Source organism: Ostrea edulis, chromosome 3 (assembly GCF_947568905.1).
Source record: "Ostrea edulis chromosome 3, xbOstEdul1.1, whole genome shotgun sequence".
Taxonomy (NCBI): Eukaryota; Metazoa; Mollusca; class Bivalvia; order Ostreida; family Ostreidae; genus Ostrea; species Ostrea edulis.
In genome coordinates this window covers 20,130,504-20,158,368 of record NC_079166.1, presented here as the reverse complement: position 1 = coordinate 20,158,368, position 27,865 = coordinate 20,130,504, and the positions used below count along the sequence as shown (strand labels likewise).

Below are 27,865 nucleotides of genomic sequence, written 5' to 3'. Positions count from 1 at the left end.
TACACCAGCTGACTAGATTTGATAGTCCAAAGTTTCATCAGAGTCTGAAAGACATGACCCACACACAAAAAATATTTGACAGACGGACGGACAGATGGGAATGGTGTATAAAAGCAATTTTCAGAGGAGACAGATTTTGTCTAGTAACAGGCATGTTGATTGTTTGTACAGGTGTATTCAATGAACCATTACGGTCAGTATCACTATGAGGATCGGATGCAGTTAATAATTTCCTCATTCTCCTGGGGTGCTTCTCGCCCGTATTTCTCCCTAAGATTCCAACACTATCTGTGGACATGGTTAACGTTGTTTGTCTCTGAATGGTTTACAATTGACACTTCTACAGAAATTGTTTTCTTTAATCTTTTTTCTACAAAATCAAAATTAAATAACAATCAAATATAATGAACAAACACATTACCTCTGATAAATAGTAGACAAAAACAAAACTATGACTAGATAACTGACAACATCATGCAGGCCCTCCTGCAAGCTCGGACCGATGTTCACAAACTTGACCCTGACTTTGACCTCAATCAGCTATCTGTAAAGGGCTAATTTGTGTGTTGGTAAGGTGGTACCTTGTTTAAACAAGAGGCCCATGGGCTACATCGCTCACCTGAGTCACCTTGGCCTATATCTGAAGACTTTCCATATATATTTGCATGTAAAACCTTAGTCCCTATTGTGGTCCCAACCTACCCTCGAAGGCCATGATTTTTACAAACTTGAATCTGCACCATGTCAGGAAGCTTTCATGTAAATGTCAACTTCTTTGGTCTAATGGTTCTTGAGAAGAAGATTTTTAAAGATTTTCTCTATATATTTTTCTTTAAAATTTGATCCCCTATTGTGGCCCCAACCTATCCGTGGAGGCAATGATTTAAACAAACTTGAATCTGCACTATGTCAAGAAGCTTTTTTGTAAACCTCAGCTCTTCTGGCTCCGTGGTTCTTGAGAAGAAGATTTTTAAAGATTTTCCCTAAATATTTCTATGTAAAACTTTGATCCCCTATTGTGGCCGTTCTTGGCACACTGATTTTGACTGCGGATAACTCCGTTTACCTGATCAGGATATGGGGCTCACGGCGGGTGTGACCGGTCAACAGGGGATGCTTACTCCTCCTAGGCACCTGATCCCACCTCTGGTGTGTCCAGGGGTCCGTGTTTGCCCAACCATCTATTTTGTATTGCTTGTAGGAGTTATGAGATTGATCACTGTTCGTTATCTTCACCTTGCATGTAAAACCTTGATATCCTACTGTGACCCCAACCTACTCCCGGGGGCCATGCAAATTTGTGCAAACTTAAATTTGCACTTTGTCAGGAAGCTTTTATGTAAATCTTAATAGCTCTTCTGGCTCATTGGTTCATGAGAAGAAGATTTCTAAAGATTCTCCCTATATATTTCTATTTAAAGCTTTGATCCCCTATTGTGGCCCCAACCTAAACCCAAGGGTCATGATTTGAACAAACTTGAATCTGCACTATGTAAATGTCAGCTCTTCTGGCTCATTGCTTCTTGAGAAGAAGATTTTTAAAGATTTTCCCTATATATTTCTATGTAAAACTTTGATCCCCTATTGTGGCCCCATCCTATCCCCGAGGCCCATGAATTGAACAAACTTGAATCTGCATTATGTCAGGAAGTTTTATGTAAATGTTAGCTCCTCTGGCCCAGTGGTTCTTAAAAAGATTTGTAAATGACCCTACCCTAATTTTACATTTTTGTGATTATCTCCCCTTGCAAGGGGGCAAGGCCCTTTATGTGAACAATCTTGAAAGCCCTTCACCCAAGAATGCATGTGGCCAAGTTTGGTTGAAAGGGATGAAAATGTGAAAAGTTTAAAACGACGCCGACGACAGACAACGGACCAATTTTGATCAGAAAAGCTCACTTGAACCTTTGGCTCAGGTGAGCTAAAAAGCGTAGTAGTTTCCTTTCATTCAGTAACGATTTTAAGAATTTGATGTTACTGACAAACGTTAGATACACACTTCACACTCAATGTAAACCAAAGAAAAATGGAAAATATGATAATTAAACAATGAAATGCTTTCTTTGTTGTTTCATCAAGTGATGAAGGTAGCGAACATTGGAGGGGAAGAAATTCTGCAATGATTGGTACCTTCATCCCCTGATGAAACAATAAAGAAATACATTTTATTGTTTATATTTATGTTTTTATGTATTGTTTTAAAATATAAACTAGATACATGTATAAGTACAGGGTTTTATCCAGCATTTAGATGTTACTACCCATTTTATATTTAAGGGCAATTTTTGAGAATGCAGTCATGAGCTTCCTGGGTAGGGGGTGGGAGACATCCGTGGAATAAATATCCACAGATTATAACAGCCATATAAATTGATTGATTACTTATAGTATCTATATTGTAAGTCTGACAATTATAGAAAATGACTTAGAATATATAGAAATGACTTTTGTTGAAAATTCTCTTACAATTGTGTGAAGTTTCTACAAATGAAGGGTTTTTTTAAGATGTGGAAGGGGAACTATTCATTTGTCAATATAAGAGAAAAGATTCAGTGAATATAAATATCATTACAATATTGCCTATATGTTAATCATTCTCATTGGTTCACGGTAATACATCTACATGGTGGGTGTGACCAGTCAACAGAGCATGTTTTCTCCTCCTAGTCACCTGATCCCACACCCAGGATGTCCAGTGTTCAGTGTCTGCCCTAATCTTAATTTTGTATTCTTTACAGAAGGTACCAGATTGATACAATACATGTACGTTATCTTCACGTTTTCATCACTGAAATCCATAAATATACACGTATTTACCATATCAACGAGATCCATGCATATGTTACCATTATAGGTTTTCCTTATGTTCACAAAGTGAAGATTGAGTTCTCTATATTCGTGCTCACATGCACTGTAAACTGTTGAATTGATGAACTAAAAAAGAAAACCATATTTTAGTAGTATTTTGTATTTACAAATGCAGATACATGTAACAAACATTCCTGTATTAATGATTTGCTATATCCAACATACTGTGCCATCTTTCATGAGGACCAAAATACTATAGATTTATTTTGTGTATCAAAATTTCATGAATCTGACAGCTTTGTTGCTAAATGATATTATTTAAAGCAATACAAGCTGTAACTGATGGTATTTTTTCAACTATCCAATTATGCACCAAATATTACTCATCAGTATAACTGATATAATCCCAAAAATTTGAAGGAAATTCAGCAAAATAAAGAAGGGAATATTGTTTGAGAGCATACCTACAATGAGCATTTCCTATAAACCGCCATTGCGTTACAAGGACATGGGAACGAGAATTGCCGAACATAATCGGTTTGCTGAGGCTGAGGTATATATATACAAAGACGGAAACTGACGTGAGTAACTACAAGTGTCGTTTGTTTTGAAATATTACATCATTTCATGAATGACAAGAAGTACATTAAGTGTAAGAAAGTAATGACTACGCAAATGTGCAACTCAAATAAAACTTTGAAAGTGAAGTTTCTATAAAATTGGCATGATAAATTGTTTATAAATCTGACACATGCCTAGCGCCTCTCTTTCGCTTTCTCTGAACTGGTGACCTTCGAGGTCAATGCACATCGCACTGACAATAATAAAGTGCAAAGCACTAACGGGATGACACTGATTCATGAATCGACATTTTCTGCTAATTTGACGGATTTATTGCTTTAGATTCACTCTGATTCTATTAAGGTGACACCAATAAAATTTCTTGTTCGTCGGATCCGAGCGCTCGTATTTTATATTTCAGCAATAACTGCATGATTTGATTATTTCAAACACTTTTTATCCCCATTTGAAAGCAAGCACATGAATAATGTAATTTTTATGATTAAATAATTAATGTCTTGCAAGGCAATTATTGTTCCATATTATATATTTCCTTACGCCAAAAGCTGTTATCTAACACAGTCTTATTAGGATACGTTTCTCGTGTTTTTGTACAAAATAAATGTTTTTATTAGTCATTATTATATATTCCTATGCCATTGAGAAGTTTTGAGTAAAAAGGATTGCCATCACTTTCACAACTAATGTCCCTTTTTAAAAAATAGAATATTATTTATTTTACATGTTCAGGTGATTTTGAATATTTATGTTTCATTGTTTTCAATACAAAAGTTTAAGAAGGCAAAACAAAATTTTAATCGCTCACTTTGTTCTTTTACCATACCGCCTGAAAATTATGTTGAAAATAAATTATACTATTATAAATAGTAAATTGCTTGCTCGCCCCAATTTTTGGGGGTCATTTGTCCGAAGAACAAGAAATTTTATTGGTGTCGCCTAAGTTATATATATTCAATCACAGATATGTTAAATATTTGTTCTTTTATTTTTCAATTTATTTGCCGTCACTTACAACTTGTATTGCTTTAACAATCAAGGATTTCATTTTACAAAATTCAATACGCCCACAAAATTGCTAAAAAATATTCTTTACAAAAAGAATCAAGATTTACAGAATAAATGTGCACGTTAGCTGTACATCTGAAATATTAGTCCTGCTTAAACACACAATACATATATATCATTATATTTCTACAGTAACTTGATTCGAAGAGTTGAATCATGACAGATGCGGATCATCAGATCACGGGGGATGCGAAGCGTTGCGTTTGATCTGATGATCCGTGTCTGTCAACGAGACGCGATTCAACTATTTGAATGAAGTTCTGTAGTAATGATAAATTTATTATACACCCCCTTTCAACATATATTTTAAAATCCACATTTATAAGATAATACATGTAATCCAAATTATCTAAAACACAGACAAACATTGAAATTATTTTTTGTGTTCAAAGTTTTATTTGTGACACGGTCAGTATTTTCCACCAAAATCATTGCATTGATACGTCATCAGTTTCAGAGGATACCGACACAGAATCAGAAAACCAGTGTAGCGATCCAGAAAATCGGATCACACTCTGTGAAATCAACAGTATCGAAAACCTAAACATTGATGGGTATATAATAAAGTAATTTCATTGAGCAATTGGTTTAGTCTACATGGTACATGCAGTCATGTTTAATTTATCATATTATAATAATATACTAATAGTAATATAATTGATATTACACATATGATATAAAAGAACAAGTTCTCTGAGTAAAAACTTACAGTAAAATCTGGATAGGTACCATTCGTGTATTTCTCGATACAATCTGTAAAACTGTCATACTGCTACAGGAACTTTAATGTATCGGTATTGAACTGGAATGATACGGTGCCATTTTCATCTTCACTCATACTGGAGAAACAGTCTGCAAATAAAGAAAGGTACATTGTTACCTCACACTTCAACAGAGGCCGAGTATGCTTCATTATCTGTCTGTCTCTCCGTCCGTCTGTCTGTCCCTCCGTCCGTCTGTCTGTCTGGTTTGTGGGGAATGCGGGTCACGGATTGAGAAGTATGAGGTGAGTGTTCTTTGGGACAGCGATGGCATTGACAGAACAGTAACAGCATTTATCATTACGTAGTAAATGTCACATTTCTTAGCTTATGCAATTTACATGCAATATTACATAACCCCGTCAGCGATTTCAGGGAGAAGAAATTCCAATGCGGTTATCGACCAATCCACTGGATCACCATGCGTGGAGAGGAAGGCTTCGCTCTCGACAGACAGACAGGCCACACCCTCAACACGATGATTAATACATAGCCTGTATAATCAAAACTGTTTGATGATGATGATGATGATATCTTTTTTTATGTCGAACCTAATGCATTATCACCGTTACATATCATTTCCAGCATGCATACAATTTCATGATGATATCTGCATTATGTGGTCAAAGTTTTTCAAAAGTAGGCCAAACTCAAAAATCATGAGGTCAAAAACGTTTGTACCAAAAGGAAGATCTTGTCACAATGTATATATGTGAAATATGATTATTGATTAACTCTGATACATTACTGAATAACTGTAACACTACTCTGACTTACTTAAACAATTACACATTACCGACTTACTTTTACAATCAGAGGCATCCCTGAGAGTGCCTGTATCATGGTGTGGACTTGAAGAATGGCCTGCACTCTGTCAGCATCCAGCAGAAACACATGGCAAACACTTGTATTCTTTAGAAATTGTAAAGCATGGTTCAAGTTTTTAATTTTGCTTGCCTTCATAAATACTCCATTCAGATTCTAATGGGAATAATTCAATGATATTGAATCCCATTGTCTCAGTTAATGTTATACAGACATCAAACTATCTGACTTACAATGTAGAAGGCAAGAATCCCCTCGGTCCAATTACTGTTTGTTTGAATGCTACATTTTTACTTTCAAATTACTCAAAAATTCAATGGAAAAGCAAAAATAAAGTGTAAAAAATAAAATGAAAGGGTTTCATGTCTTAATGATGTATTCACTATCATCTTGCTATTGAGATAAATCTTGAAGATAAAAAAACAAATCACCAAAACATCATGAGAATGTGATCCATCGTCAGCTTCCCATATTTAAGTAGCGATATTCCATTATCATCTGCATATGGTGTTTATATCTCTCAATTGATTCTATACGCAATAAATTGTTCTGTGAATTTTCAGCTTTTAAATTGATGACGGCTACTGATGAAGACGATGTTATTGCCGGGGTTTCAACAGTTTGTTTTAAAGTCAACATTTCGCAAATTCTATGGTCGTTATAAAGATCTAGTTTGCTAATATAACCTATCATTGGGTCAAATGCTGTCTGATGTTTTTCATATCGATTGTTAGGCCGTTCTTGGCACACTAATTTTGACTACGGAAAACTCCGTTTACCTAATCAAGATATTGGGCCTACGGCGGGTGTGACCGTCGACAGGGGTTGCTTACTCTTCCTAGGCACCTTATCCTACCTCTGGTATATCCAGGGGGTCGTGTGTGTCTAACTCTTTAGTTGTATTGCTCATAGGAGTTATGAGATATTTGATCACTGTTCGTAATCTTCACCTTTCATGCATAACTGTTCATTATCTTTCATTTAACCATGATTGTAAGAATTAAGCATAATTTTCACCACAATGACTTCAATTTAGTTTCAACTTATAAATGTATAGTAATTTGACAGAAATGGTATCTTTCAGTGATTAATGACATGAAGTGTTTTCCTACTTTTCGCATTTCTCTTCCATAGCAGATACAAAAATGCACAAGAAAAACGCTGCGAACAGAAATAGCACTCCTTATATCAAATGACATGTAGTACATACATTCGTTATTGAAATTCTAATCACGAACAGATGGAATTGTTAAACATCCAAGCACTACGTTGCTTTGTATTTATTATTTCCTTAATGTAAATAAACATATATATTTAAATTCAATAGACTTTTCTTTCCTTATTTTAACTGTTGTTTTGATTAAAGTTCAAATGCCAATGACACTTAGAGTAGGAGGCCGTGCTCAGTATGATACCGAACTATGATCCGGGCTGTCCAAGTGTCAATTGCCGAGAGATAGAAAATGACATGTGTCAAATTTTCATGATTTAAAATATTTGCTTTTCGTTTGATACTTTTTTCGACAAAGGTAAAATTTAACTGTAAAGAAAGATTTAAAATTACTTATGAATTACCAGCTATTGTTTCAGCGTCAATACCTCTCAACGTTTCTGCAGCACTTCAGGATAAACAGGTGTTGTGACTTAACTGATTCCTGAAACAGGAAGAATATACACAATATTAATGAACAAGTGAAGATAACGAATACAACATTAAAAGTACTAAACTATGTAAAATTAGATGTCTTACTGATATAAACTGAATATTTATTTCTCTTTCACTCTGATTACTTAATCCATTTCAAGTTTTTTACTAACATCCACAATACATATATGCCTTTTTAGAGTGCATTATTTGATGTACGTTAAAAAGTAACATCCTCATCAAACAGATGAAAAATCATCAACGTAATAGAAGTGGTGCATAGTAACTCACGTCCATTTCTTCATTCTCTTTTTAAAGCTCGACATGCAATGATCAAAACACTGTCAGTGTATAGACATACAGACTTACAGTCACATCAAATAAATTGCAGTTTGGAAAAGTTAACAATATCTTCAGCAAGCAGTAGAATATCTGCTCGACAAATGATTCGTCGGATATTGTAGAGTACATACGTACGTCCGTGTACTAAATTGCTGGCATTACCTACTTGATTGTTTTAGTAGACCATATGACTTGCACCATTAAATATTCTCACTAACTAGACTGTCTATGAATCGAACAATATTTTACAACTGAATTACCTGATGTACTTGAGTGTTTCTCGATTTTCTGGGTCACTTTTACAGATGTTTGTTACCATTTGTATCTTCTGCATCGGTGAAATTATCATTTGTAGATTTTATTAAGATTCCACTGCTCTTCCAATCGATTAATTTTTATGATCGCTATCAACTGTCGTCACGTGGAAGACATTTACTGACAAAGAAGTTGATGTTTCAGGAGTTTCAACGGTCTCGCTTAAAAACAGCATTTCGCAAATGCTATGGTCATTATAACGATCTAGTTTGCCAATTGTTAGACCGTTCTTTACACACTTATTTGACCAAAGATTACTCCGTTTAACAGATCAAAATATAGGGATCCCGGTGGGTGGGACCAGTCGACAGGGGGTGTTTACTCCTCCAAGGCACCTGATCCCACACCTGCTATATCCAGCGATCCGTGTTAGCCCAACTCTTAATTTTGTATTCGTTACAGGAGTTATGAGCTTGATCACTTTTCGTTGTCTTCACTTTTTCATTTAGTTATTGTCTTCCAATGATCGACTCATCTATACTAGACTTTTGATTAAATGTCCGGATATTTGTAATCCAATGTCCGTCATTTGAACAAAATTTTGTTTATTGAATAGCAGGAATTGTGATATACAATTTCACGGATTTGCTGAAAAGGCTTTAAGTTTTATTCCTCTCATCAATTACATTCCTCATTACCTGCAAACCTTCAATATTAACAATTATTGGGGATATTTTCCGCATACAGCAATGTGATTAGAGAAGTTCATTCAGTGCAACTTAGAATCTTGCTTTAATGACCATTCCCTTAAGAGAGATTTTGGGGAGAGTATATTTCCCTTATTCACACCTTAGAAGATAAAACCCATGAACTTCATCGAGCAAGTGATCATTTAGAGTTACAAAGGTACCACGATAAATTGAGAGTTAATGACAAGCTTTAAGTCCCAATTTCTACTTTTCTTTTCTTTCCAACCAATTACCACTTTGCCAAGTTTTCAATATTGATTACATGCCTGTTTACAATGTGTCAAGAAATTCTAAATCATTATCAAGTACTAGATAAAACCGTGTATGTTTTCTAATTAGATAAACTGATTTGATATTAAAACACCTTACCGCTTTCGCTGGTTCCTATTTTTCCTTTGTCCTGTTCGGTGTATACAATTTGGCCTTGTTTGGTAGCTGTATATAAGTAAAACAAACACCTATCAAAGTAAACAATCACGACTGTCGTTCAATATATATGTGAGCATTTCATTCTTTAAACATTTGAAGTTTTAACATATTCATGTCATGGGAAAATGGGGCAATGAGTAAAGACGTTGACCGCGTTTTTTGAAATCATTATGTACATATGTACTTGTTTGGTTTTCTATTGATTGTCAAATTAAAGTGACAAAATGAATACTTCTTTCCTGGACTGCCAGATGACATCTAAAAGAGTTTCATCAAGTAGCAATAGGTGTTTGTTATGTCGAATATCTTTCTTTTTTTTAAAGAGACTGTAAATATGTTTCTCTCCCTTTTTATCATATCCGATAGACCCATAATTCTCACTTCTGAATGCTGAGTGTTTAAAAAGATGTGCTACACCAGAGAAATTTAATATACATGAAAAGCGGAGGGTACTTAAAACAATATTTTGAAAACTAATGTTTTTAAATTTACTTTATTTAGTCAAAAAATTCATTTTTAGTCTAAAGCAATTGGAATTTTTTTGTATAACCCCCTGCTGGACTCGAACCCGAGACCTACAGTTCAGCAGTCAACGTGTTAACATACTGAGCTACTCGGCTAGGCGATAATATAACATTCTAAATGAATAGACATGTATTGCTAATATTCATATTTTCATCCATGTTTCAAAAGGAAGCCAGCCATTATGACGATGTAGAGAACCTCCTCAAGGTCATATCCGAAAGACCCGTGATTCTAGATCTCGCTTCTGAATTCCGAGCGTTTGGCGAAGGATCAATAACTATCTATGTTTACGTCAAACGGTCTTAGGTTTGACGCATCCATAGCACGAGCGGGGCTCGATCTCCATTTACGAAGCGAACGTTTTACTACTTCAGCTACTGCGACCGGTCTCTAAACATGATATAGACACGTCAGACAATATTTAACGACAGGTTGTATTTGTGAATAAAATCATTATAACGACGATAGAATTTGCGAGACTGTTGAAAAACCGGTAACATTATTGATATTTTTTAATCATTTGGGACATGCTACTATGTTGCCTTACAATCTCAAGTTCCGTTAAAAGAGGATCGGTGGTTTAATTTTTTTTTAATTCAAGCCTTTTGATCAATCATTCACGATAACTTTTCAACGCAAGATTTATGTTCTTAACTTCCTTGAATATGGAATTGTTCCTGATAGAATAAGCATACTACAAACTGCATTAAAAGCTATGTTTGAATTGATTAGTGTTAAGGATCAAGAAAAAATCAAAACAATGGAATAAAGCTCTATGTACATCTTTTAATATGTCCAACTATGCTTACTCTTTCCAAGACATCCAGATGTTCGGTCACATGTAGCTCTATCACACTCACATATCATTTGACATCCCGAACCGTACAGTGGATACGGGCATTGGAATGCACAATTTAAACCGCCATAACCCGCCATACATCCTGAAGAATATCCAAAAGCGTTACTTAGTTTTAAACAATTCAGGAATGCCGTCACATCTATTTTCATTTTTCTACATCCTACGGATATTGAATGCATATTGAATATAAGAAATATTGTAATATGATATTAACGTATACCTATACAGCGTTCCTCGGTGATGCTCCATACGTAACCAGCACAGCAATTATTTCTTTCGCTAAATGAAATATATGTATATAATTATAACAACAGCTCAAACACAGACAATCATGTTCATCGAATTTAAAATGAATTTATTTATAAACGGCACGATTGCATTGAGGAGGAATTGTTTGTTGGGTGGGTAATTCATCATTTGTTCTCGGTTTCCTTTCTTAATCAACAGTTTGATTATTTCTACATGTTCTACATTTTGTTTGTTTGATATCCCTCATTCAACTTGTATTACTAAGCTCTTGAAGGACAAATTATCCATTTCAAGCAGCCAATTGTGCTATACGATCCAATCATTTCTAATCCTTTCGGTCAGTTTAGAACAAATATCGGATGTAGTTTGGAAATTTAACAATTGTTTAGAACTGTTCAGTACATTTTCGAGATATCAATTCTAAAAAACCTCAAATGAATTTCGGGGAGGGTGGATTAGTCCCACGCCGAAATTGTTGAGAAATATTATATCACAAATTAGATATATGCGCATCTGGTGCATCAAATTTGGTACCGTATAAGTTTTACATTATGATCCCTGGTCGAGGCCTCTGCTGGTGGACTGTTAGTCCCCGAGGGTCTCTACAGCCCAGTAGCTAAGTACTTCATTACTAGCTTGAAAATTCGGATGTGTATTTAATTGCCGTTATAAAATTTAGAAATTCATTTTCAAAATTAAGGATTATCTCCCTCACGCATATCCTTAGACGAATGACTCCACTTTTTTTGCATACTGTTTTTCCCCTATAATAGCTCTAAAGCTGCATTGTTATTTCGGATTTCAAACATTTCGGTTGAGCATCACTGAATAGACATTATTTGTCGAAATGCGCATCTGGTGCATCAAAATTTTTACCGTATAAAATTTACATACATTACTTCCTTTTAGAAATTGAATATGACCCAAACGTTATATTCATATTAAATGCAGTACTTACTTTTCACATTCCTCTCCGGAAACAGATGCTACTGTATGCATGACAAATACTATGAATGAAAATAAAAGTTTCTTCTTTTGACATAAAGACTGAAACAGCATGTTTATCTGAAGCTGGTGTTTTAGTATCAAATGACAGATAAAGCAGAATGTTATAATAAATATGTTATTTATATCTTAGATAAATCAGAATGTTATAATAAATATGTTATTTATATCCTGAAAATATCCTCAATTAGATTGATTTCTTTCTGTTTTGCAGTACATATATTCAAACTCAGCAGATGTTCAACGCACGTGTACATATAATCAACTTTTAAGAAACTCAATTCAGCATAGTGGTAAAGATCGGAAAATCTTTAACTTATCTTTGTAAGAACACTCAGATAAAACTTAACCCAGCAGAGTAGCAAAACTCAAATAAAAGTTAACCCAGAGAGTAGCTAAACTTAGATAAAACTTAACCCGGAGAGTAGCAAAACTCAGATAAAACTTAACCCAGAAAGCAGCAAAAATCAGATAAAACTTAACCCAGAGAGTAGCAAAACTTAGATAAAACTTAACCCGGAGAGTAGCAAAACTCAGATAAAACTTAACCCAGCAGAGTAGCAAAACTCAGATAAAACTTAACCCAGCAGAGTAGCAAAACTCAGAAAAACTTAACTCAGTCGTGTAATAAAAGTAAAAAGAAAAAAACTTCAGATAAAAACTCAACTCAGCAGAGTAGCAAAACTCAAAAGTAAAATTAACGATCAATTTACCATAAATAATTACACATTGAACAAAACAAACCAAATAGTTTTTCTTTACATTCTTTTTTATTTGGCTAACAAGGCTGCATATAAAATGCACAATAAAAAGGTGAAGATAATGAACAGTGAGCAATCTCATAAATCCTATTTATACATAGATAGATACATTGTAGATAGATAGATAGATAGATAGATAGATAGATATCACTAAAATCCAACAACACTCTACGTCCAAAGTATCGGATCTAATACATGTAATAGATACGAGGTCAAATAAATAAGGTTATAAAAAACACTGAAAAGGACCAATGTCACGAACAACAATGAATTGTCAAATTATCGGGACAGATGACGAAGATAGAATATTTACATAGTAAAGAAATGCAAATACAAAAGGAAACTAACGCTAGAACTAAACTACAAAAGCTGATAACAAACAAAACATATGTATACATGTTATATAGTGGACAGATAATTGATAAGATATGCGATAAGGATCAAAGTAGTTGACCACGTGTTTTAAAATCATTATGTAGTTGTTTTGTCTCCTACTCGTTGTCAAATAATTTCAAATCATTATCAAGTATCACTGTGATGAAGTTGATTTTCATTTAGTTAGTTTTTGTGGTGTTTCCGTAGTGTGAGTGTTGGTCGATAAGGCTATTTTTAGCATACTGGTTTGGTCAGTCAGAGTAGCGGCTGTTTGTCAATCGTGCGGCCACGTTTTCATCCTGTCAAGCAGGGGTCTCTTCTTGGCGAATTCCAGAAGTTAGTCTGGGTAATGGTAGCCAGAAAGATAACATTTTACTGTGTGGGCATAGGTTTTCTCCAGCCGGTAAGCTATTTTTGTGTGAAATATTTGCGAGGTTTGGGGTTAATTTTCTCGTGTATTGTATTTTCAATTTTGTTGTTAACCAAGTCGCTGTGTGTATAGGTTTTAGGTTAAGTAATTGCTATTTCAGTGCAGAGGGGATTTAAGAAGCTATCTGGGCCATATCAGGCAGTACTCTCAGCGTTTCAGTAGGTGCTCGGCGTGGGAATCAAAATACGTGAGACCGCAATGTACATGGGTGTTCCACGTGGTGGACTCAGCAATCATTTTGTGGGCCTAGTGTTGCAATTGGTTGGAAGTCAGCGTTACCCAGTATCGTTGTTCAGTGAGAGACCTGTAAGTCCGGGACTGGAAACGGAGGGGCTGTTCGCACTATGTGGAGGCCTGGTTGTGCCAAGTGTGACGTGGCGTTAAATTGAATTGTGCTGAGTAGCCATACTTTCATATTGAGTTTCAGTAAATTAACATTTTATCAAAAAGGAATTTGAGAAATTTGTACAAAACGTAATTTACTACTGCTTAACTTTTTCTGTAGTTAGCGGAATTTGCTACTATTTGAACCAGTTTGTAATACATTGATTTCCAGTTATATTTTCAGCCTGGAATGACATATTTGCTGTATTGACTATTGAATTGTCTTGACAGTTATACGTTATATTGATTGTCAATATTGCCAGGTTTATTATACCAATTTATATTTTCTTTCTCGGTGAGAGAGTATGGATGTGTGTATGTGAAAGTGTGATTTCTTTGTTTTTCAAACATCTTTATATTTCCTATCTTATTGTTAAATAAATTTTCTTTTTATTTATTCTACGATTTATCATTTTCTCTATTGCCGACACAAAATCCAAAAGAACTTCATTACATATGGTGGCAGCGGTGGGATTTTGTGATAATTGGTTTAGAGAAAAGACATTTGGTAGAATATCGGTGGTTCAGAAAAAGTTCTATCAAATCAATTTAATTTTTGCAATTTTGATTTCAGTGCAATTTGAAAGTTTGGCTTATTGATGTTTTTCCTTTGCTGCTCTGGTGTGTAGTTGATAATGTCATTGCCTCAGTAGGTTCAGGACGCTGTTGAGAAGAATCAGAACTTGTCAGTGTGTCTCGAGTTGTGGAACCATGCTACGGCAGTTGATAGAGATGAACGTGCTACACAGAGAGATGAGAAGAAACAAAAGATGGAACTACAACGAATGGCCATGGAGAAAGATGCAGAAAAACAGAAACTGGACGTAGAAAGGGAAATGGAGGGGAAAAGGTTACACGTAAAAATGAGAGAATTAGATCTACAGGAACAGGCAATGAAAGCCAAGGGTAAACCGGGTGATAGTGAGACCAAAGAACAGAAGCATGAGGTAAAGTATCTACTTCCAAAATATGTAGAAGGTGAAGATATAGATGTTTTTATCAAGTCATTTGAAAGACTGGCTAATCTGCATAAGTGGCCAAAGGCAAAGTGGGCAATACGACTAGTTCCACAATTGACGGGTAAGGCACTTGATAGTTACGCATGGTTGAGGGAATTTGATTCAAATGATTATGACGTCATTAAGAAGGCCATACTCAAAATGTATGATTTGACGGCTAGTACTTACAAGGATAAGTTTAGGGCATGTAAACAAGATCCGAATGAAACATTCAGAGAGTTTTACACTCGTTCATTGAATTATTTCGAGCACTGGTGTCGGATGGAGAGAGTTGGCGAGAATTTTGTAGTGTTAGTAAATGTGCTTGTGAGGGAGCAGTTGATCAACAGGTATGGTTGAAAGAAAGAAAACCAAAATCAGCAGATGAAATGATCGAGCTTGCTGAAGCATACCAGAATGCACATCGTGGGCCTGTGATCATGAACAAAGTTCATGCACAGGGTAATCCGAAGGACAGTAGAGGTAAGTCTCATGAACAGAAACCTGTGTCGGGTAATCCTCAAAGTAAATATGAAAAGAAGTGTTTCTTGTGTCATAGAATAGGTCACTGCATAAGCAAATGTCCATCACGCAAATCGACGGATAAAGATGCAAATGCTGAAAACAGTGGGGAGGAAAACCTAAACCTGGTCAATCACAGGAAAAAGCAGGTTTAGTGCATTCACCAACAATGACAAGAAAGGGACACACTTTAGAGTTACCCATGGCGTTGGAAGCAAAAGGATTCCATAAGGACACAAAGAAGAGTGGACTTAGGGTTGAGTCGGGAATGGTGAATGGTAAGGAAGCATCTGTTTTGCGTGACACTGGGTGTACATCTATTCTGGTGGCAGAGAAGTTAATCAGAAGAGACGATTTAACAGGGGGCGTAAGGTAGGTGACCCTGCCAAACGGATGTTTGGAAAAATGTCCGGAAGTGTGGACTGAAGTCGATACAACCTATGTCAAAGGTAGGGTGGTGGCTTTAGTCATGAATACACCATTTGCAGATTTGATAATAGGAAATTACACACTAAAGGAACAACATTGAGAAAATGTCAAAGTGAGCAACAGACACTTGTCAGGCTGAGGAGACAAGGTCATAGGCAAAAAGAAAGCCAGTTCAGAAGGAAATGGTAGACATTGGTCAGGAATTTGGTAAAAACTACTCTAGAGAGGAATGGATTGAGGAGCTAAGAAATGATCCTACGTTGGATGTCTACAAAAAACGAGCTGGTGATGGTACTCCCAAAGACGGAGGTGGCTACACATCACTTGAGAAAGGTATGTTATACAGACATTTTAAATCAGATGCAACCAAGAAAATGGTAAAACACTTACTGGTACCAGCGAAATTTCGCAGTCAAATTCTCTCACTGGCCCACGATATTCCTATGGCGGGTCATCTTGGAATAAAGAAAACCAGGGAAAGAATATTGAAATATTTCTTTTGGCCAGGAATTCTCGACGACAATAAGAAATATTGTAGATCTTGTCCGAAAAGTCAAAAAGGAACTTCGAAAACAAAGGTGAGTAAAGTTCCGTTAATTCAAGTTCCTAGAATTGACGTACCTTTCCAGCGAATAGCAATAGATATGGTAGGACCATTACTTAGAACCAAAAGGAGAAATCAGTACGTATTGGTAATTTGTGACTATGCAACTAAGTACCCTGAAGCAATACCTTTAAAACGTTAGGAAGCAGAAGTTGTCGCGGAGGCAATGGTTGAGGTTTTCTCGAGGGTAGGTGTACCAAAAGAGATTTTATCAGATCAAGGTACAAACTTTATGTCATCCCTGATGTCGGAGTTGTGTCGACTGTTGAGCATACCCAAGTTAAACACATCTCCGTATCATCCTCAAGCAAATGGTGTGATCCAGCGGTTTAATGGGACTTTAAAGAGGATGCTCCAAATCTACGCACAGGATGAGCCAGGTAAGTGGGGTAAGCTTTTGCCATATCTCCTATTTGCTTATAGGGAAGTTCCGCAGGAATCGACAGGCTTTGCACTATTTGAGCTGATGTATGGGAGACACGTCAGAGGACCACTTGCTATTCTTAGAGAAAGCATCGATGGTGAGGAAGACGAAAGTCGTGAGTTACAACCCTCAGTATTCAGTTACATCATTGAGATGCGCGAGAAACTGGCAAAGATGGCAGATCTCGTATCAGAGAAGGAACAGGGCAGTAAAACGGACCAGAAAAGGTATTACGACCGAAATGCGAGAAATAGGTCATTTGCAGTCGGAGATAAAGTCCTGGTTTGTTACCGACGAGTACAAAGAAAATAGTGGCACAGTGGAAAGGACCTTTTCCTGTATTGGAGAAAGTAAGTCCGATAGACTACAGAGTACGGTATGACAACAGCGGTACCAAAAGTCTACCATTTCAACATGCTAAAACGCTGGTTTGAAAGAGATGAAGAGAATGAGAAGCAAGTTATAGCAGCAGTATGTATTGCAGATCATTCGGAAAAGGATAATGAGTGCATTGATAATCCCTTGGTGGATCCAAAAGAACTTCATTACAATCACAAAACAATTAATTATTTTCTAATCAGGTTAACTAATTTCATATTAAACCATATTACCACTTTCACTGCTTGCTATTATCCCTTTGTCCTCTTTCGTATATATGATTTGTCCTTGTTTGGTGCCTGCATATATTCAAAACAAACACATATCAAAGTAAACAATCACGACTATATATATATATATATATATATATATATATATATATATGTACAAAGCACTAAAATAACCAACGACACGAACAACGAGATTGTCAAATTTTCGGGACGCCCCGTCCCTTCTTCAGGACAAACGAAAAGAATTACATAATGTGGCCAATATCAACAGAGCATAATAACAAAAACTACATATAAATACATCTAGCACTACAACTATACTAATCTACAAACGTATTTACAACACAGACTACATGTTTTTGATCTTTAGGCTTGCCAATCAATGTTAAAAGTGGAGTGAATTAGGACATGCCTTATTCGTCCAAAGAGCTGATCCAAAATCAATACCTAAAGAAGTATAAGAATATGTCGTTGGTTGGTTAGGTGGTTGCTTTACGTCCCGTCGTGATTTTTTCAATTATATTGAAACGTCACCAGTAGTAGATGAAGTACCACATATTAGACCTATGCCTAGCGCTTATGGCTGTAGGGTTCTTTAACGTGGCAACACTTGAAGCGACACGGGACATCAGTTTTTAAGGTAATATCCATAACATCCGTGATTCTCGATTCTAAAATTACCACGCTTTTGGCGAAGCTGCAACCACTATCTATGTTGACGTTTTAGGTTTGATGTGGCCATGACACGAGTGGGTATCGAGCTTCCGGTCCCCCGGTTACGAAGCGAACGCTCTATCACTTTAGATACCGCGACCGGTCTCTAAAATTTCGTACGAAACATGTCACAACATTTGACATAACAACAGGTTGAATTTCCGAATAAGATCCTTACAAAGACGATTGAATTTGCGAAATGCTGACTTTAAACGAGACTGTTGAAACCCAGTAACATTATCGTATATATCTTTGGATATTTTCACTGTGGTTATTTTACGACATGTTGCCATACAATCTAAAGTTCACTTAAAACAACCTCGATGGTTTCATCTTTTCTGATTTTAGGTTTTTTTGATCAATCATCTACGATAACTTTTCAAGGCAAGATTTCTGTTCCTAAAACTCTTTGAATATGAAATTGCTCCTGATACAATAAGCAAACTATATACTACATTGAAAGCCTGTGTTTGAATTCATTATTGTTTAGGATCAACAAAACATCAGAAAGATGGATTAGAACTAGATAAATAATTACCGTTGCCATAGAGCTATTTAAACTTACTCGTTCTAAGACAGCCACTAGTTCGGTCACATGTAGCTCTATCACACTCACATATCCTTTGACATCCCGGACCGTACAGTGGATAAGGACATTGGAATGCACAATTCAGACCGCCATAACCCGCCATACATCCTGAAGAATATAAAAAAAAAACGTTACTTGGTCTTAAACAGTTAAAGAATGTCGTCACATCTATTTTCATTTTTCTACATCCTATTGATACTGAATATAAGAAATAATGTCATGATATTAACGTATACCTATACAGCGTTCCTCGGTGATGCTCCATACGTAACCAGCACAGCAATTATTTCCTTCGCTAAATGAAATATATGTATATAATTATAACAACAGCTCAAACACAGACAATTATGTTCATCGAATTTAAAATGAATTTAGAACTTTCATCAATATTTATAAACGGCACGATTGCATTGAGGAGGAATTGTTTGTTGGGTGGGAAATTCATCATTTGTTCTCGGTTTCCTTTCTTAATCAACAGTTTGATTATTTCTACATGTTCTACATTTTGTTTGTTTGATATCCCTCATTCAACTTGTATTACTAAGCTCTTGAAGGACAAATTGTCGATTTCAAGCAGCCAATTGTGCTATACAGTCCAGTATTTTCTAATCCGTTCGTTCATTTTGGAACAAAATGTCAAATGTAGTTTGGAAATTTATTAATTGTTTAGAACTGTTCAGTACATTTTCGAGATATCAATTCTAAAAAACCTCAAATGAATTTCGGGGAGGGTGGATTAGTCCCACGCCGAAATTGTTGAGAAATATTCTATCACAAATTAGATATATGCGCATCTGGTGCATCAAATTTGGTACCGTATAAGTTTTACATTATGACCCCTGGTCGAGGCCTCTGCTGGCGGACTGTTAGTCCCCGAGGGGTTCTACAGCCCAGTAGCTAAGTACTTCATTGCTAGTTTGAAAATACAGATGTGTATTTAATTGCTGTTATAAAATTTAGAAATTCATTTTCAAAATTAAGGATTATCTCCCTCACGCATATCCTTAGACGAATTTGACTCCACTTTTTTGGCATACTGTTTTTCCCCTATAATAGCTCTAAAACTGCATTGTTATTTCGGATTTCAAACATTTCGGTTGAGCATCACTGAATAGACATTAATTGTCGAAATGCGCATCTGGTGCATCAAAATTGGTACCGTATAAGTTTTACATACATTACTTCCTTTTAGAAATTGAATATGACCCAAACGTTATATTCATATTAAATGCAGTACTTACTTTTCACATTCCTCTCCGGAAACAGATGCTACTGTATGCATGACAAATACTATGAATGAAAATAAAAGTTTCTTCTTTTGACATAAAGACTGAAACAGCATGTTTATCTGAAGCTGGTGTTTTAGTATCAAATGACAAACAGATAAATCAGAATGTCATAATAAATATGTTATTTATATCTTAGATAAATCAGAATGTTATAATAAATATGTTATTTATATCCTGAAAACATCCTCAATTAGATTGATTTCTTTCTGTTTTGCAGTACATATATTCAAACTCAGATAAAACTTAACCCGGATAGTAGCAAAACTCAGATAAAACTTAACCCAGCAGAGGAGCAAAACTCAGATAAAACTTAACCCAGCAGAGTAGCAAAACTCAGATAAAACTTAACCCAGCAGAGTAGCAAAACTCAGAAAAACTTAACTCAATCGTGTAATAAAATTAAAAAAAAAAAAAAACTCAGATAAAAACTCAACTCAGCAGAGTAGCAAAACTCAAAAGTAAAATCAACGATCAATTTACCATAAATAATTACACATTGAACAAAACAAACCAAATAGTTTTTCTTTACATTCTATTGTATTTGGCTACCAAGGCTGCATATAAAATGCACAATAAAAAGGTGAAGATAATGAACAGTGAGCAATCTCATAAATCCTATAAAGAATATAAAATTAACAGAAGAGCAAACACGGACCCCTGGACATATCAGAGATGGAATCTGGTGCCTAAGACAGGGAGGCATCCGCTATTAACCGGTCGCATCTACTGTGAGCCCAATATCTTCATCAGGTAAATGGAGTAATCCATGGTCAAAATCAACATGTTAAGATCAGTCTTACAATTGGAATGAAACATGTCAGACAGCCTTTGACCCATTGATAGGTTGTATTTGCAAATTATATCATTATAATAACCATAGAATTTGCAAAGTGCTGACTTCAAACGATACTGTTGAAACCTTTGTGATATCAGCTTATTTGTCTGTAGCATGCCCGATTGGTGGTCGAGAGGTAGGAGCGTTCGCCCCGCATGCGGAAGGCCGGGGTTCGAATACCGGCCGTGACAGACCTAAGTTGTTAAAACAGGTAGGGGTAGTTCCATCGCCAAATGATCGGCAATCAGGTGTGAATGTCACGGGTCCTCGGAGATGACCTTAAAAACGGATGTCCCGTGTCACAGTAGGTGTGGCACGCTGAAGAACCCTCACTTCTCTATGGCTCTAAGCGCTGAGCAAAGGCCTTAATATGAAGCCATTCACTGATCTTGGTGACGTATATATATATATATATATATATATATATATATATATATATATATATATATATATATATATATATATGTATGTATGTATGTATGTATGTATAATTCAATAAAAAAGCAGGAAAATATACAGTTCCAAAATATATTTTAATTTGATTTTTTTTTATTTTGATTTTTTATTTGCTTATATTTTGGAACTGTATATTTTCCTGCTTTTTTATTGAATTATTTTGACTGTGATATCAACTCTTTGTATTTGGATTTTATATATATATATATATATATATATATATATATATATATATATATATATATGAGCATTTCATTCCTGATGCTTTTGTTTGAAGTTATAACATGTATCTGTCGTTGAAAAATGCGATGCGATAATGATTAAAGAAGTTGACCACGTGTTTTAAAATCATCATGTAGTTGTTTAGTATCACAAAAAAATTAATTAATTTCTAATCAGGTAAATTAATTTGATATTAAACCATATTACCACTTTCACTGGTTACTATTATCTCTTTGTCCTGTTCCGTATATATGATTTGTCCTCGTTCGGTGCCTGTATATATTCAAAACAAACACATATCAAAGTAAACAATCACGACTGTCTCTTTATATATATATGTATCTGTGTGTGTGTGTGTGTGTGTGTGTGTGTGTGTGTGTGTGTGTGTGTGTGTGTGTGTGTGTGTGTGTGTGTGTGTGTGTGTGTGTGTGTGTGTGTGTGTGTGTGTGTGTGTGTGTGTGTGTGTGTGCGTGCGTGCGTGTGTGCGTGCGTGCGTGCGTGCGTGCGTGCGTGCGTTCGTGCGTGCGTGCGTACGTGCGTGTGTGCGTGCGTGCGTGTGCGTGTGTGTGTTTACTTAGTGCTTTTGCAGAGTAGTTTGGCTCTTCAGAGTGTAACAACGTTGGATATATTTCATTCATTTTGTTTCACAATACTTTGCAAGTAAAAGTTTTGTACTATTTATAAATTTGCCTACCGTCTTCATTTCAATCACTCTCTGGGGTGGGGGGGGGGGTATTCGTGGGGAGGGGGGTATTCGTTTACTTTTTATTTTATTTTGTTTTTCGACTTTGCTAGGATATATAATTCTGATTAAAGTCTTGCAGTTTTAAGGTGAATTTAAAAACATCCATAGTTAATGATAGTTATCTTCTTAATACATGGACATGATCAATTATCCCCCTTCGCATGTGGACTTACATGATCTTACAAACATTCTTTGAAATACCTTTAAATGTCTTATGAATCACGGGTAAAGCATATATTATTCCATTTGAAGACACCACACTATATTCTTTTACGATTTTATATTCCAATATTTATAATTTTTCGAACTCTAGAGAGCAGGAAAAATCTCTAGTTGGTAGCAGTATATCAATAATTATTTTCAATCTTTTATTTTTCATATTGTTAGGTCGCTCATGGCACATTGAAATTGACTACGAATTACATCGTTTACCTGATCACGATATATGGCTCACGGCGGGTGTGACCGGTCGACAGGGGAAGATTACTCCCTCTAGGCATCTAATCCCATATCTGGTATTTCTAGGGGTCCCCGTTTGTCCAACTCTCTATTTTGTATTCCCTATAGGAGTTATGGGATTGATCTCTATTCGTTATTTTCACCTTTCATCAAATATTTTTTTGTCTCAGAGAGAAGAAGTGTAGGGCAAACACGGACCCCTGGATATACCAAAGGTGGGATGGGGTGCCTAGGTGGAGAAATTATTTCCTATTGACAGGTCATTCATGCCGTGAATCCTTTACTTGACCAAGTAAACGAATTAATCCGTAGTCAAAATCAACACCTAAAGAATTCTAAGAATTGATTATTGGTTGGTTGTTTTCCGTCCCGGTGTGAATATTTTACTTATATTGAAATGTCACCAGTAGTAGATGAAGTACCACATATTAGACCTATGCCAAGTGCTTCTTTAACGTGGCAACACCTGAAGCGACACGGGACATCCGTTTTTAAGGCAATATCCAAAACATCCGTTATTCTCGATTTTCAAATTGCCACGCTTTTGGCGAAGCAGCAATCACTATAGATCTATGTTGATGTTTTAGGTTTGATGTGGCCATGACACGAGTGGGTATCAAGCTCCCGGTCCCCCAGTTACGAAGCGAACACTCTATCACTTTAGATACCGCGACCGGTCTTTAAAAATTCGTACGAAACATGTCACAACATTTGACATAACAACAGGTTGTACTAATAAGATCATTATAACGACGATTGAATTTGCGAAATACTGACTTTAAACGAGACTGTTGAAACCCAGTAACGTCATCGTTTATATCTTTGGATATTTTCACAACATCATCGTTTATATCTTATGATATTATCACTGATTATTTGGTACATGTTGCCATACAATCTAAAGTTCACTTAAGGTATTCCATGTATAATGAAAGGATAATGAACAATTTTGAAGGATTTAGATCAACATAAATGTTTATTGTTAAATAATGATGAAAGTGAAGCAGATGAAATTCACATGACCGGTGAATGATTAGAAGCTGACCTTTTTGCACTTAAGACTTTTTGGAAGAGTTGTCTGCCCTTTGTAAAAATAAGAAAAATCTAATTTTCTAAAAATGTGTGTGGTCAATAATTAATTTTATTTCATATTTTCATTAAGAGAAAGTGTATGTAACTTTCTACCAAGAGATTTGTATGAAAATATAATTTCTTTTTAAAATATTGTAATAAAACATGCTTTTCCCATATACTTCAATGTTAAATTCTAGGTGAAATAAATCAAGCAGTAAACAAAATTTTGAAAATTCCTATGGTGGATTATTTTTATTTGATGAACCCTTCAAAATGATACCATGATTACAAAAATTCCACCATCCATATATTAGATATGAAATATGGTCATTATACATTGAATACCTTAAAACAACCTCGATGTTATAATCGTTTCTGATTTTAAGCTTTTTTGATCAATCATCTACGATAACTTTTCAAGGCAAGATTTCTGTTCCTAAAACTCTTTGAATATGAATTGCTCCCTGATAGAATAAGCAAAATATATTACTCCATTGAAAGCCTGTGTGAATTGATTATTGTTTATGATCAACAAAACATCAGAAAGATGGATTAGAACTAGATAAATAGTTACCGTTGCCATAGAGCTATTTAAACTTACTCATTCCAAGACATCCAGATGTTCGGTCACATGTAGCTCTATCACACTCACATATCATTTGACATCCTGAACCGTACAGTGGATACGGGCACTGGAATGCACAATTCAGACCACCATAACCCGCCATACATCCTGAAGAATAAGTCAGTTTATTACCCAATCTAAGGAATGCCGTCACATCCATTTTCAATTGTTGTACCTCCTACTGATATTGAATATGGGAAATCTTGGAATTCAATACTAATGTATACCTATGCAACGTGCCTCGGTGATGCTCCATACGTATCCAGCACAGCAGTTATTTCTTTGGCTAAATGAAATACATGATATAACATATCACCAACACACATAAGCATGTTTATCGAACTGTAAATGAATTTATAACTTCCATAAATATCTATAAAAGGTACATATACGATTACATAGTGAATGAATTGTGTATTGAGTGGGGCATACGCTGCAAAATGCATCGTCAATACTGGCGAATTCACATTAATCTTTTTTTTTACCACTTTATTCTTGGTTTCCTTTCATAATCGACAGTTTCATTATTTTCACAAGTTTTACATTTTGTGTGTTTGACTCTCTCTCTCATTCAGGAACGATAGTTACGTGTGAAAATAAATCGTTGACTTTCACATCCCCACAGTAAGTATAAACAAGGAAGAATTGATTTTCATTCTGTGATATATATATTTCATCAAGTACTTCCTCGTACCAACTGTCGATTTCAAGCCGTTAATTATGATATACGTATATCTATATGCATGTACTTGTTTTTTCTAATTAATTCGTTCATTTTAAAACAAGTGCAAAATGTAGTTTGGAAATTTAACAAGGGTTTAAGAACTGTTAGGCACATTTTTCGAGATAGGATCAATTCTAAAAAGCTCAAATGTATGGAGCGCCAAATTAACATAAATTCAAATAATTGAAAATAATTATATTGATTAATGATATCAACAATTGAATTGATGCGCGCTTCAATTCAATTGAAGATAGTAATAGTTCAATTAATAGGTGCATTAATTTGATTAATTCTCGAATTAATTGAATAATTGCTCCCTTCAATTGAATTGTAGTGCGCATCAATTCAATTAATGTGCGCAATGATCGGATTATTACTCTCTTCCAATGAATACCCTACGGTTTCTTCACGGATCACTAGATGTGGGCGGAGCTCATCTATGGTCATTGTTAATTACCTGGAATTTACTTCGGTAGGAGAGCAGGGTGTTGAATATAGTTTTGATATACACAGGGCATGTCTCAGGAGTGTCTGCAGAGTTTATATGGTCATAGTGATTGTATAATGGCTGTATTCCTAAATGTAGTTGACACACAGTCTAAGTACAATTATGTGCAGCTAGAATTGTTACTGATCTTCCTATTTTTGCATCTAGAGAATCCCTTTAACAAATGTTAAATGACAAATGACAGGCTGGCAAACTTTACAAACTAGACGTTATATCGCAAAAATGACTACCATGTTTAAAATATGCAATGGTAGCGCTCCTGATTATTTAAATGAAATTATTCCACATAAACATGAAAATATATTCTTTTATAATACTAGAAACAAAGATCAATTTTATATTCCAAAATGCAGATTATAGTTATTCAAAAAATCATTTGTACCTGACTCTGTAAAACAGTGGAATTTATCAAATGTAGAAGCCAGAGAAGCGATCTCAGTCAATTAATTCCACAAAAACATAATAATAGACATTGCAAGACCACCATCATATTACTCTTTTGGAAAACAATGTATCAACATTATTCATACAAAGCTAAGATACAACTGTATACTTAATTATGATCTATATAAACGAAATATTACAAATTCTCCGTTTTGTACATGTGGACATATAAATGAAGATGTATATCATCTTTTTTTGCTTGTAAAAATTACTCCAGAGCTAGAAATAATCTTTTTAATCGCCTTTTCATGCTTGACTTGGTTAATATTGATACAAAATTGTTATTATGCGGTGATGTCAAATTACCTCTGCAAACTACATGTAATATAAATATTTTTTCAGTTGTTCATAAAGTTATAGAAGAAACTTGTAGATTCGTTTAATCATTGTACATTTTACCTGTTAATTATTACCTTGCATGACATATTGTAATATTTTAGGAGAGGGACTTGTAAGTTGTTAGAACTTGTTCCCAATCTTTTTGATTGTATCAATAAAATATGTTCAAAACAAAACAAAACACAGTCCACACCCAGCCCCTCTTTCTCTATCTCTCTCTCAGTCACTGACTCAATGAATAATTTCTATTAGAAATATAGAGGTATCATAAATTGATAATATAAATTATTTCAGTCATTTACAAATTTTAGAAGTTAAGGTGCAAATTGTTGTTTGATTTCTGATTGTACAATTTTTAATACATGTATATAGAGGGGGGGGGGGGTACAAGTACATGTATATTCAAATTGAATTGTTCAAGGGTCTTTTTTTTAAATTTTGAATTGCAAGAAAATAGCAGTTGTGGACAGGTCAATGCTATCAATACTCGGGTATACTGGGCTTCCTCAAGATCTAAAGAATGCTGGTAATTATTGGCTAATATTGTTATCAAAACACCTCTCTGGAGTAGCTACAGACTGCAACCTCTGCAGATGTCACTCCACCTGAGACCTATTGTTTAAATTTTGATTGACAGGCGGCCTACCAATTGATTACAATACAGGTATAATTTGGGGGTGTTAACTTAAAACTGGGTCTCTCAAAAGAACAATTCTATATTTAGATATATTTTCAATTGATCTCTTTCATTGAATTGTTGCTCTCTTTAAAGAATGTCAAACGTTTTAGACATTTCATTTTTATTCAAACATGTTTCCTTATTGATGTCAACAAGAATAATATTTTTGATTAAAACAAAAAGCTTTTCGAGATTCAAAATGCATGTTTATTAATTTTTTCCAAATTATCCGACTTAGGATTTTCGATTTTTTTTTTCTACCGCCCATGATGACTACGGATTTTCAATATTCGTATCATGCGATAACTATGCACATATTCGTATTAAAGATTAGTAAATATTTTGATTTGCAATCATGGTACGTGTATTTGAATACAGTACTTACTTTTCACATTTTTCTCCCAAAACAGGTACTACAGTATGCATAACAAATGCTGTCAATGAAAATAAAATTTTCTTCTTTTGATGTGCAGACTGAAACGACATGTTGCTCTGAAGCTGGTATTTCAGTATCAAATGACAAACACAT

At 35.1% G+C, this 27,865-nt stretch overlaps 1 protein-coding gene across 2 annotated transcripts; it reads right to left on the bottom strand.

Annotated features, from left to right (window-relative positions):
- Positions 1 to 27,865, bottom strand: LOC125677128 (multiple epidermal growth factor-like domains protein 10). Of its 2 annotated transcripts, none has more exons than XM_056157715.1 (16): positions 27,722 to 27,865; positions 24,870 to 24,928; positions 24,619 to 24,750; positions 21,947 to 22,012; positions 20,179 to 20,227; positions 19,174 to 19,232; positions 18,914 to 19,045; positions 17,638 to 17,703; positions 12,053 to 12,101; positions 11,066 to 11,124; positions 10,796 to 10,927; positions 7,617 to 9,467; positions 6,021 to 6,128; positions 5,165 to 5,307; positions 2,818 to 2,934; positions 1 to 370 (listed from the first exon to the last, which is right to left on the bottom strand). In XM_056157715.1, exons 1-12 carry the CDS (start codon positions 27,820 to 27,822, stop codon positions 9,388 to 9,390), a joined length of 984 nt encoding a protein of 327 aa, XP_056013690.1. In that variant the 5' UTR covers positions 27,823 to 27,865; the 3' UTR covers positions 1 to 370; positions 2,818 to 2,934; positions 5,165 to 5,307; positions 6,021 to 6,128; positions 7,617 to 9,387. The 2 variants fall into 2 exon arrangements, with proteins under 2 accessions (XP_056013690.1, XP_056013691.1); XM_056157716.1 differs by having other exon boundaries at positions 2,847 to 2,934.